At 39.7% G+C, this 10,517-nt stretch overlaps 2 protein-coding genes across 2 annotated transcripts; both read left to right on the top strand.

Moving 5' to 3' along the window:
• Positions 1-412: 412 nt before the first annotated feature.
• LOC114841673 (calcium-binding protein P-like) lies at positions 413-3,235 on the top strand. Its single transcript, XM_029126738.1, has 2 exons — positions 413-493; positions 2,016-3,235. The coding sequence occupies exons 1-2, from the start codon at positions 448-450 to the stop codon at positions 2,570-2,572; spliced, it is 603 nt and encodes a 200-aa protein (XP_028982571.1). The 5' UTR covers positions 413-447; the 3' UTR covers positions 2,573-3,235.
• A 2,746-nt stretch (positions 3,236-5,981) lies between these two features.
• Positions 5,982-8,097, top strand: LOC107047698 (glycine-rich cell wall structural protein-like). Its single transcript, XM_015270498.1, has 2 exons — positions 5,982-6,027; positions 6,707-8,097. The coding sequence occupies exons 1-2, from the start codon at positions 5,982-5,984 to the stop codon at positions 8,095-8,097; spliced, it is 1,437 nt and encodes a 478-aa protein (XP_015125984.1).
• Positions 8,098-10,517: the final 2,420 nt, after the last annotated feature.

Here is a 10,517-nt window from a genome sequence, read left to right as displayed (position 1 = left end):
TATTGAATGTGCGTGTTAAATTTGTTAGGGTCAATATTTACGTGTGCTATTTAGACATGAAATTGAGGTTTCTATCTAGGGACAGTTGGAATCTCTTTCACTATGCCGTTGTAATATTCTCTCTTGTGGGCATAGTAATCTACTATTTTATTCTCTCCGTAAAACTATTTAGTCCCCGAGATCGCATCGTCTATTCCGTCTGCATAAACACCAACCAATCGACGTTATTCCACGTCAAATTGTGAAAACACTAGGAGTGTATTTGCGTCTATTTGCATTTTGAAAAACGCAAACATTTTTATCTTGGTAACAGCTGTTATTAAATAGAGATTAATGCGCGAAGAACTATTATCATTTCCACTTCCTGTTATATATAATGCTGTTCCTCGACGAGTGAATTACATTCTCAGGTTTGCCTCTCTAAGAAGACATACTAACGGCTGCAACATGCGAAAATACTTAGTGGTGCTATCTGCAATCATTTGCCTCTCCGGTGAGTATAATTCTACCTTTTGATATGAATAATTTCTTCAAGACTGTTCCCTAATATTCACACACGGAGAAAAAATTCTAGCAAAAAGTTGTGTGCTATTCACCAATCCATGGGATCAAACCATGTTCACCAAAACCTTCGAATGTGGCACCCGAATTTTTGAGGGAATCCCACGGAAAAATAGCGCAAAATCTTTAAAAATTAGATTGCCACATTTCGGATTTTTCGGTGACCCTTTTTAAGTACTATGACTAGTCGGTAGCACATTAATTTTTTTAAGGAACTCGTACGGGATTTTTTTTTTTATATTGTTTAAAGTGCTCAGTTGATTAGAAAATTATTTATAGTGTCCTTGGATTTATACATTGTTCAAAATTTCTGTTTGTTCTTCATTATTCATATAAACCCTTTAAATTAAAGATCTATCGTTGATTACTGTCTAATCTACACTTTTATATTGCATTCTTTCAAGTCGTTGCAAATTTGCTCAATATATTCGAAATCAGTTACTTCTGTAAACACCGGATTGTCATAGATTTTTCTCTTCGTGCAGCACTGACTTTGAAGGAATATACATGCCTAAAATAAATGGATAATTGCATTATTTATAAATGGCTAATTAAGGTTGCTAACAAATTAGGGTTTTTGCCTACAAAGCATACCCTGACAAAAAATTTGTAAGTTCTTACTTTTTCGGGACTAGATGGGCAATTGTGAATTGGAAACTTTTCTTATATCATCACATAAATGATACAACACTATTGCACCCCTTCCCTTTGGAAGTAATTAATTTTCAAATTGAAGTAAAAATAAAGTTTTTTTATGTAAATTCACGACTATGATAAAGCATTAAAATTCGAGCCTTACCCGCTCTTCACATTATCCAGCATCCACGACGAAGACGTGGTTGGCATAGGATCCCAAAAATATTCAAATGTAAATTTTATATTGTGAAAGGATCCATATTGTACAGTGGTTACTCCCTAATAATTCAGCCTCCGGGGCCAGAATGCAAAGAATTAAATGTTCGGAAAGACCTTACTCTTCCGTTGGAGGCGGAGCTAAGAAAGAGATAAACAGAGAGAAAGAATCGGCCTGTTTCACTCTCACACGCCGAGAGTAATTTTACTGCGCAGTCCCGTCGCGCAGAGGGACACACTGATTTACCCAAACAAATTTACGTTGTCAATGGTGGGGGAAGTTAACTTCTCCGACTGAAATGTTAGAGAGTAACTGTAGAACAAAACCCAAATTGGATGATGAGAATATCCATGGAATGGGTGATTATCAATAACGAAATTTGTTAATATCAAATGTAAACACACAGAAGGGCCGCTTAGACGCGAGAGAGTGCTCGAAAGGCCCACCCAGGGTGCGTTCGTTCAAAATTCGAGACTTGAGAATCTTGAGCGTCCATTGGCCTATGATTCCCGAGTTTCGGACTTCATGAAACGACACCCTAATACTATGATCTAGCGGAACCAAATTTAATTTTTTGAATCATTTCCTCTTGAATTGATAGCGGCACAGGAACCCTTGACTCGTCTTCTTAGTTCAATTATTGGTGGTGGTGGCGGTGGCGGTGGTTTCGGTGGTGGTGGTGGGGGTATCCTGCCAGGAACTGGAGTCATCGGAGGTGGAGGAAGTCGAGGACTTGGTGGAATCGTCGGAGGTGCCGTACCATCGCTAGGTGGTATTTTCGATGGTGCCCAGCCAGGTGCTCAACCGGGTGCCCAACCAGGCGCCCAACCAGGTGTCCAACCAGGTGTCCAACCGGGTGCTCAACCGGGTGCCCAACCGGGTGCTCCACCGGGTGCCCAACCAGGTGCTGAACCGGGTGCTCAACCGGGTGCTCAACCGGGTGCTCAACCGGGTGCTCAACCAGGTGCCCAACCAGGTGCCCAACCAGGTGCTGAACCGGGTGCTCAACCAGGTGCCCAACCGGGTGCCCAACCAGGTGCCCAACCGGGTGCTCAACCGGGTGCTCAACCGGGTGCCCAACCGGGTGCTCAACCGGGTGCTCAACCGGGTGCCCAACCAGGTGCCGAACCTGGTGTCGAACCGGAACTCGAACTATGAGTCTCATAAAACAGTTGAACACTCCAGTTTTCAATCATGTAGCGACCAATCGCGTACGAGTGCGAAATTTTTTCTTCAATCAATTGATTATCATAAAGAAGTATGGGATATACAGTTTTCAATTAATATAAGGCTCTGCAACCTTTTGCAATAACCATCAACGGGATGGAATACCCGCTTGAGGTATTTCGTCACGGTTTACACAATCGCTCGCATTCGTATTCATTATTTTCCTTTTTTTGCATACGAAGACCCCAGAAAGTTCTAATGAAGATTTTTTCAAATTGAAGGTGTAAAATTTTAGGAGTGCCCTTAAAATTAGATCAGGGAGAAGAATACATCTAGAATAATTTGTAAACATTTTAGAACGAAATACGTTGGGACGAATTCAGCAAAAATATTTTTTGTAAAGATTATCATAGGATAGAAAAAATGTATGATGTAATTTGTCTCTAAACCCCGTCGTTTCAAAAATGATCGCAAAATAATCTATAAATCCATTTTGCTGTTTGAATATATTCAGAATTTTCTTATGAATGATTTCGTGAATTTCATTGAAGCAAATGAGCTTAAAAAAAATGTCAGAAAATTTATGTAAAAAACCATTAAATTTTCGACAAAAAATACAAAGGGTCAAAAATGCGAAGTTCGATGCAGATTTAAGTCGAATTATTCTTTCTTCTGAAACAAAAAAAAAGAGTGCTAATCTCTGTCCAATTGAATGAAAGTCTGAGTGTCCATATCCCCCCTTTTGAACGAGAGATGAGCACATGAATTCAGTAGTGAAGCGATAAAGGGTGCTAAGGCGGTTTTTTTCCGAAAATGACTTATTTATGGAAAACAATTATATATATTGTATTACATATCCCCTATAAACGATTTGAGTGAAAAAAATGAACTATATTTTTATTCAAGTGAAAAACGAAATAAGTCCTGAATTTCATTCTCAACTATCATCCTGCGAGTTAAGTCGACCTATTCCGATAAGAAAAAATTTTCGAACGAAATAAGTTGACTCACACCTTCATTCTCCTTTCATGGATACTTTTCATATTAATTTGATTGAAAGAGAGTTCAAAACTCCACGCCGTGTCCCTCTGGCCGTCATTTTTACCATCTCTGAGGGAATCACCCGCACGGAAAATTATACATGTGGAACGTATACATATAAATCTATGATGTATATATGATACATGTATTAAACATATGCGTGCTATACAGCATTCTATATAATAACATATATATTGCATATACCATCGCATAATGGCAGTATACATAATATACATATTTCTTAAATATGTATATAATATTGAATTTATAACATATCGCAAGGATGTTGATCATATATGAGAATTTTTAGGTAATATATATGCAACATTGGTAATTGAGATTTTTTCCGGTGCTTGGAGATCAAATTCACCTTCCTCTTTACGGCACTGTAATTTTTCCCTCGATTTATAGAGAGAAATTCTCGTACTCTTTTCTGTATGCGAAAAGATATCTTTTTTTAAAACAGTACACATTTCATAAAGTTTCCTAGCAAAATGTCCCGGAAATATTGTGAATAGGGGCGACCGCGGTAGAGCGGGGTGGCCGGGGTATAATGGGGTACATAAAAAAAAGGCCAAAATTGAGAAATTCAAGGGGTTGACGAGGAATCGATAGGCGATCAATAAAAAGTGAAAAAAAGCTTAAAAGAAACTCTAATAATACTGAGGAAAAATTTAAAAAAAAATGGACGAACTCTGGAAATTCTTTCAATTCTTTGAAACATCGGGCCGAGCTGCGATATTGGATATTTTAATTAAAACTGAGTTCTCACAATGATCTAGACTCAAACAGTCTGATAAATTTGCTAAACCCATCTCCCGACAGTCGGTAACGACGGAAAAAACGAAAAAATGAGAAGAATCCCACTTGCTGTGCATACTCTCTGTTTACTGACATAAACATTACTTTACTACTGAAGCAAGAGAATAAAAACAATCAATTAGAAGTATTACGATTTTGTAAAATTGAGATGAACAAGACAAATCCAATGAATAAATTTGAGAATTTCAATTCCTAGAAAAAAAATGAAATTAAGGAAAAAATGGCATTTTAGGAAAAAATGAATAATGAATTTGAAAAACAAAATTAACTTGACGCGCGAATAACGAAAATTTGAAAAAATGTATAGAAAATCGTTACAATGTGCTCTTCTGTTGATGAACATGAAATTGAAGAAACAGATTTCTCTTATGCGTACCCTATCGTGCCCCAAATTAAAAAATCGATTCATCGGGACGTTCCCTACCGATTTCAGAGTTTGTTTGTCGTTTTTTGGAGATTGGAAGGTGAAAAACAAAGAAACAACATTTATAATTATTTTAAAGTTTTTGGACACTACCCCACTGTGCCCCCAAATGTAATACGCTGCAGACGCGAATTGATAATTTTAGAATGTGAATAGTGATTGGTGAAACGCAATATAAGTATGATAGAAGCTCTGACATTCGCCTTTTTGTCTTAGCTACTCCGCTTTGCCCCGCTGTTCCCTATCTCAAAAGCCTGTTACACTCATATAACCACTCGCACATAAATAATACAGAGTATATCACTAAATATCCCTATATATAGTAGGTATATTTTAGCGCCCACGGTGGACTGCATCATCTCTCATTGGTCTACTCACGTGTCAGCAGAACCTGTCAGAAGTTATACGAAATGGCATATGGACCTGTGATAAGTTATATCCCCTCCACCGCTCTGTCACTCACTTCCCCTTCTCAAGCAAAGTAGGGGTGACCAATCAGTTTCCCGTTCTATGTGCAACTAACACTCAGAAATACTCACCTGTGGTGGAGCATGCGCAACTACTTCCAATTATTCGGGCGCATACGTGAATTCACGTTTAAATGGGCTAGCGGTGGGGGATTCGATATTACTTATGAGAGGTGATTTTGTATAACATATCACAGGTTATAACTTATCGCAGTATAACTTATGACAGGTTCGACTGTATAGAGAACGCAGAAGGCTATCACCAGACTCATATGAACTGTCTTCATAGCTCCCTTACAAAATTTGAGGTATATTTCCATTTCCACTAAAAAGCTCGTACTATTCACCTCGGAAAATCCTCGGGTCGTCAGTTATGTCGACCTTCTAGAAATTCAATCTGCATTATTGCAAGTCGAATTGTAAAAATATATCCGAGCCTTTCCGCATCCATGCGTATTAAAAAAAATACATACAGACGTTTTTTTTTATCTCGTGAAGACTTGTGAGTAAATAAGATTAATGAAGGAAGAGACAAATTTGGGATGTTATTATTTCCGTTTCGAGTGATATATAATGTTGGCAATCGACAAGTGAACAGCAGTCCCACTTTTTCCTCCGTAAGAAGACGTTAATACGCAGTTGCAATATGGAAAAATACTTAGTATTGCTATTCGCAATTGTTTGTTTGTCCGGTGAGTAAATCTTTATCTTTTTAATTGCAACAATTCTTAATTCTTCATAATAGAGATGCGAGCAAATTTTATGACATGTCAGATGGCGGTCATGTGACCGTCACTGACACGTCACATTACCGACCCACGAATGACCAATTACTGTCACATGACAAAAAAGTGACCGTCTCACCTTACGGTCATATCGCATCTGAGTGGTGACGCCACTTCAGATGTCCAAATTTTCTTTTCTGATTTTGTCTTAAAGTTGGCGAAACTGTAACCCTATGACACGCCGAAGCAGTTAAAAAATGGCGACAATTAGAAAATAGAGAGAGAGGTTTATTCAACGGAAAGATTAAATTTATCGAAGACAATTGAAGAATATTTATTTTTTAAATACTCTGAACAAATGAACTGATCGACAATCACGTGACTAAACATGACAAAACGACAAAATTTTGTAATAACAGATGAAAAAGATGATCGTCATGTCGCACCTATATGAATAATTTGTCAATGACAAAATTTTATCTGACCGTTTTATTGGCAAGAGAAGACATGACTCAATGACGGTCATATTTTAGTGACCTGACAGTTTTTCATTCGTAACGTCACCTCGCACCTTTACTTCATAATAAATATTATGTTTTCATAATATTTATACTAATAGCTAGAATATTTGCTCTTTAATTGACAGCGGCACAAACGAATGGTCTTCCTGTTGGTATTGGCGGCCAAAGCGCCGAGAGTAGTAGCGGAAAAGGAGGCGGCGGTGTCCTACCAGGAGTAGGTGGACTCCTCGGTGGTCATGTCCTACCAGGAGTAGGTGGACTCCTCGGTGGTCATGTCCTACCAGGAGTAGGTGGACTCCTCGGTGGTCATGTCCTACCAGGAGTAGGTGGACTCCTCGGTGGTCATGTCCTACCAGGAGTAGGTGGACTCCTCGGTGGTCATGTCCTACCAGGAGTAGGTGGACTCCTCGGTGGTCATGTCCTACCAGGAGTAGGTGGACTCCTCGGTGGTCATGTCCTACCAGGAGTAGGTGGACTCCTCGGTGGTCATGTCCTACCAGGAGTAGGTGGACTCCTCGGTGGTCATGTCCTACCAGGAGTAGGTGGACTCCTCGGTGGTCATGTCCTACCAGGAGTAGGTGGACTCCTCGGTGGTCATGTCCTACCAGGAGTAGGTGGACTCCTCGGTGGTCATGTCCTACCAGGAGTAGGTGCACTTCTTGGTGGTGGTAGCCAACAAAAAGGCGGGGTTGGCCAACAAAGCGGTGGTGGTCTCTTAGGACTTGGTGGTGGTAGCCAACAAAAAGGCGGGGTTGGCCAACAAAGCGGTGGTGGTCTCTTAGGACTTGGTGGTCTTCTTGGTGGTGGTAGCCAACAAACAGGCGGGGTTGGCCAACAAAGCGGTGGTGGTCTCTTAGGACTTGGTGGTGGTAGCCAACAAAAAGGCGGGGTTGGCCAACAAAGCGGTGGTGGTCTCTTAGGACTTGGTGGTCTTCTTGGTGGTGGTAGCCAACAAACAGGCGGGGTTGGCCAACAAAGCGGTGGTGGTCTCTTAGGACTTGGTGGTGGTAGCCAACAAAAAGGCGGGGTTGGCCAACAAAGCGGTGGTGGTCTCTTAGGACTTGGTGGTCTTCTTGGTGGTGGTAGCCAACAAACAGGCGGGGTTGGCCAACAAAGCGGTGGTGGTCTCTTAGGACTTGGTGGTGGTAGCCAACAAAAAGGCGGGGTTGGCCAACAAAGCGGTGGTGGTCTCTTAGGACTTGGTGGTCTTCTTGGTGGTGGTAGCCAACAAACAGGCGGGGTTGGCCAACAAAGCGGTGGTGGTCTCTTAGGACTTGGTGGTCTTCTTGGTCGTGGTAGCCAACAAACAGGCGGGGTTGGCCAACAAAGCGGTGGTGGTCTCTTAGGACTTGGTGGTGGTAGCCAACAAAAAGGCGGGGTTGGCCAACAAAGCGGTGGTGGTCTCTTAGGACTTGGTGGTGGTAGCGGACAACTTGTGCCAGGACTTGGTGGTTCATCAGGAAAAAGTGGTGGCGCTGAAAGCATTTTGCCGAAAGGAAAGAAGGGAAGCAACTGAAAAAACCAAAGAAGTATGTAGAATGTCATCGCAATCCAAAGTATAGAAGATATTGCTGAAGTATCAGTGACAATTAAATAGACTTCACATTCACCGAAATATATTATTTGTGATCCATTACACTACTCTCATTATAGTAATTAATGTACATATAAAAACTGAAGAAAGTATATTCAGAAGTTGAAGTTCTGACTTTTGTTACAATGAAAGGGGATTGTAGGTCCTGTTTGAGCAACAGGCATTATTTATATACAAAATAAAATAGTCCAGTTTTAAAATTGTTCAAAAATTATTGAAATAGGGAATATAAGGGGTAGAGGTGGGCGACAAGAGTATTGAGGGATATGTAAATTGTAATCGATAAAGAGAGGGAGTTGTGGATTCAATTTGGGCAATACTCATCCATCTGAATGCATATTGAACAATGAACATTGGACAATGCATGCGAATGGAGGATGAGGGATGCGCATATCCGTCAGAAAAGTCTTTCACCGCCTAGTACCGAAATATATTTTTTGACACTCGACCTCGACTTCGTCTCGGGCCGTCAACTTCACATCTCGTGAAAATTCCGTCTCACTCATATCGAAATATACTAATAAGTCCTCATGTTGGGACTGAGTTGCCACTTGGGAATCTAAAACTCTTTGATACGTCACAATGAAAAAAACTATTTCGACCGGTAATAAATAAAGGAACTATTTCGATGTAATTTATACCTTAAAAATATCTAAGGTTTGACTGAGCAAACACAGTCTTTGATACATCACATGATATTATCGATGCAGAGGTAGATGTCCAGGACCCACTATTTCACAACCCTTCCTTCTAACCGCAATTGATTTTTTAAATCGAATGGAATATAGCTCTACTATAAATTCAAGCGGAGATGCGGCTGAAACTCCGCTCAAGCGCTTGAACCGACCGCCCCGGCTTGACGGCAGGATTGCCAGATATTTCAGAGGTCTTGTCGCCAGTGATCCCCCTCCAATCGCCCAAAGTCGGTGCTAGTGGCGCCAGAAGTTCAAGCTTTGAAATAAGAACACGTTTAACTAAATCGCATTGTGTGATAAACCGATTTTGTAAAATGAAAAAGGCCTGTTCTGCCCCGGTCTCACTCGTTCATTGAACTTTATTCATCGTGATTTCAATTACTTCATTGCCTCTGAAATCATTGATTTCATTTATTCCCGAAAACACTGAAATCAATCTCGAAATCACGGAAAGTCGACTTTATTTCAAAATCACTCAGTCAGGGAGTGAGTAGCCCCCCGATTTAAGCGAACGGAATGTTTGCTGACATTAAGCAATATGATTGGGGGAATCGGGGTTGTATTGATAACAAACTGACAATTTAAATATACAAAAAAGTTGTTTATTTGAACAATATTGGGTTAAGTGAACGCGTTATCGGACATGACTTTAAAGGAAAGATGTCAATGAAATAGAAAAGTCTTAGGTTGGTGACGGGATTCATCGAGCAACTTTTGGTGGATAATGAGGTATAACAAAAAGTTGACTCGAATCAATTCTGTGTAATGAAACGTCATTTTTCGCTCAAATATTGAAAATATTTCTTGGACCACATTTTTCTATTAATTTAGACTTCTTTTTCTTAGAACATCTGTTTAACGTCATATGCAATTGTTAATCAAACTGAAACAGTATGACTTCCAAAAAGCGGATGAGGCCCAAAACAAAGTAATGATTTACACGGAAAGAAATGTTCAGTAAAAATTACAGAACTCACAATTCACTCATCGATCACGAAATCGACTCAGAAACTCTAAGTGACGGTATCGTAATTTTTCACAAGAGATTCAGATAAAAATTACGGAACACTCCGGAAAAATTCCGTGACAGTTCCGTAAAATTTCCTGCAACCACATTTCGCTCCGGAATTATGAAAAAGATACTTAATTTTTATTGAATATTTGTCTCCGTGTAAGTAATTCTGGACTTGATTCTAGTAACTTTTCCAGCGATTTCATATTTTATATTTTGATTGATCTAGGTAGAGGCCATCGAGGCGAGTATTTAAGAAAAAAACATTGAAATCGGTGCAGTAGTTAGTTACTAGTTAGTTTATCTACAAATTTCACCGTATTTATGGTACATTTTCTAAAAGTTAATTACCAAAAACCCAAGTTGTCACATACCTACATACAGACATGACCCTAAAAACTTCGGTTCTTCACGTTTCGTAACCTTCTAGACCATTTGCAATAAAAATTAGAAAACCCTAAAAACTTCATTTCTTCACGTTTCGTAACCTTTCAGACCATTTGCAATCAAAATTAGAAAATTGAAAAATCGGTCAAGTACAAGGCTTCCATTTGGAAGCAAAAACATTGCGAACTGATAATTACATAATGATATAAATGAAAATATCGATTCGTTACTGAAACACCAAGGACAAT

The sequence above is a fragment of the Diachasma alloeum genome, unplaced genomic scaffold (assembly GCF_001412515.2).
Source record: "Diachasma alloeum isolate Michigan unplaced genomic scaffold, Dall2.0 Dall_scaffold_78908, whole genome shotgun sequence".
Lineage (NCBI taxonomy): Eukaryota > Metazoa > Arthropoda > Insecta > Hymenoptera > Braconidae > Diachasma > Diachasma alloeum.
This window is presented reverse-complemented; position numbering and strand designations above follow the sequence as displayed.

Coding starts and splice junctions, on each gene's coding strand:
- LOC114841673 (XM_029126738.1), top strand. CDS start 448: ATGCGAAAATACTTAGTGGTGCTATCTGCAATCATTTGCCTCTCCG. Junction 494..2,015: donor TGCAATCATTTGCCTCTCCG/GTGAGTATAATT, acceptor TTGAATTGATAG/CGGCACAGGAACCCTTGACT.
- LOC107047698 (XM_015270498.1), top strand. CDS start 5,982: ATGGAAAAATACTTAGTATTGCTATTCGCAATTGTTTGTTTGTCCG. Junction 6,028..6,706: donor CGCAATTGTTTGTTTGTCCG/GTGAGTAAATCT, acceptor TTTAATTGACAG/CGGCACAAACGAATGGTCTT.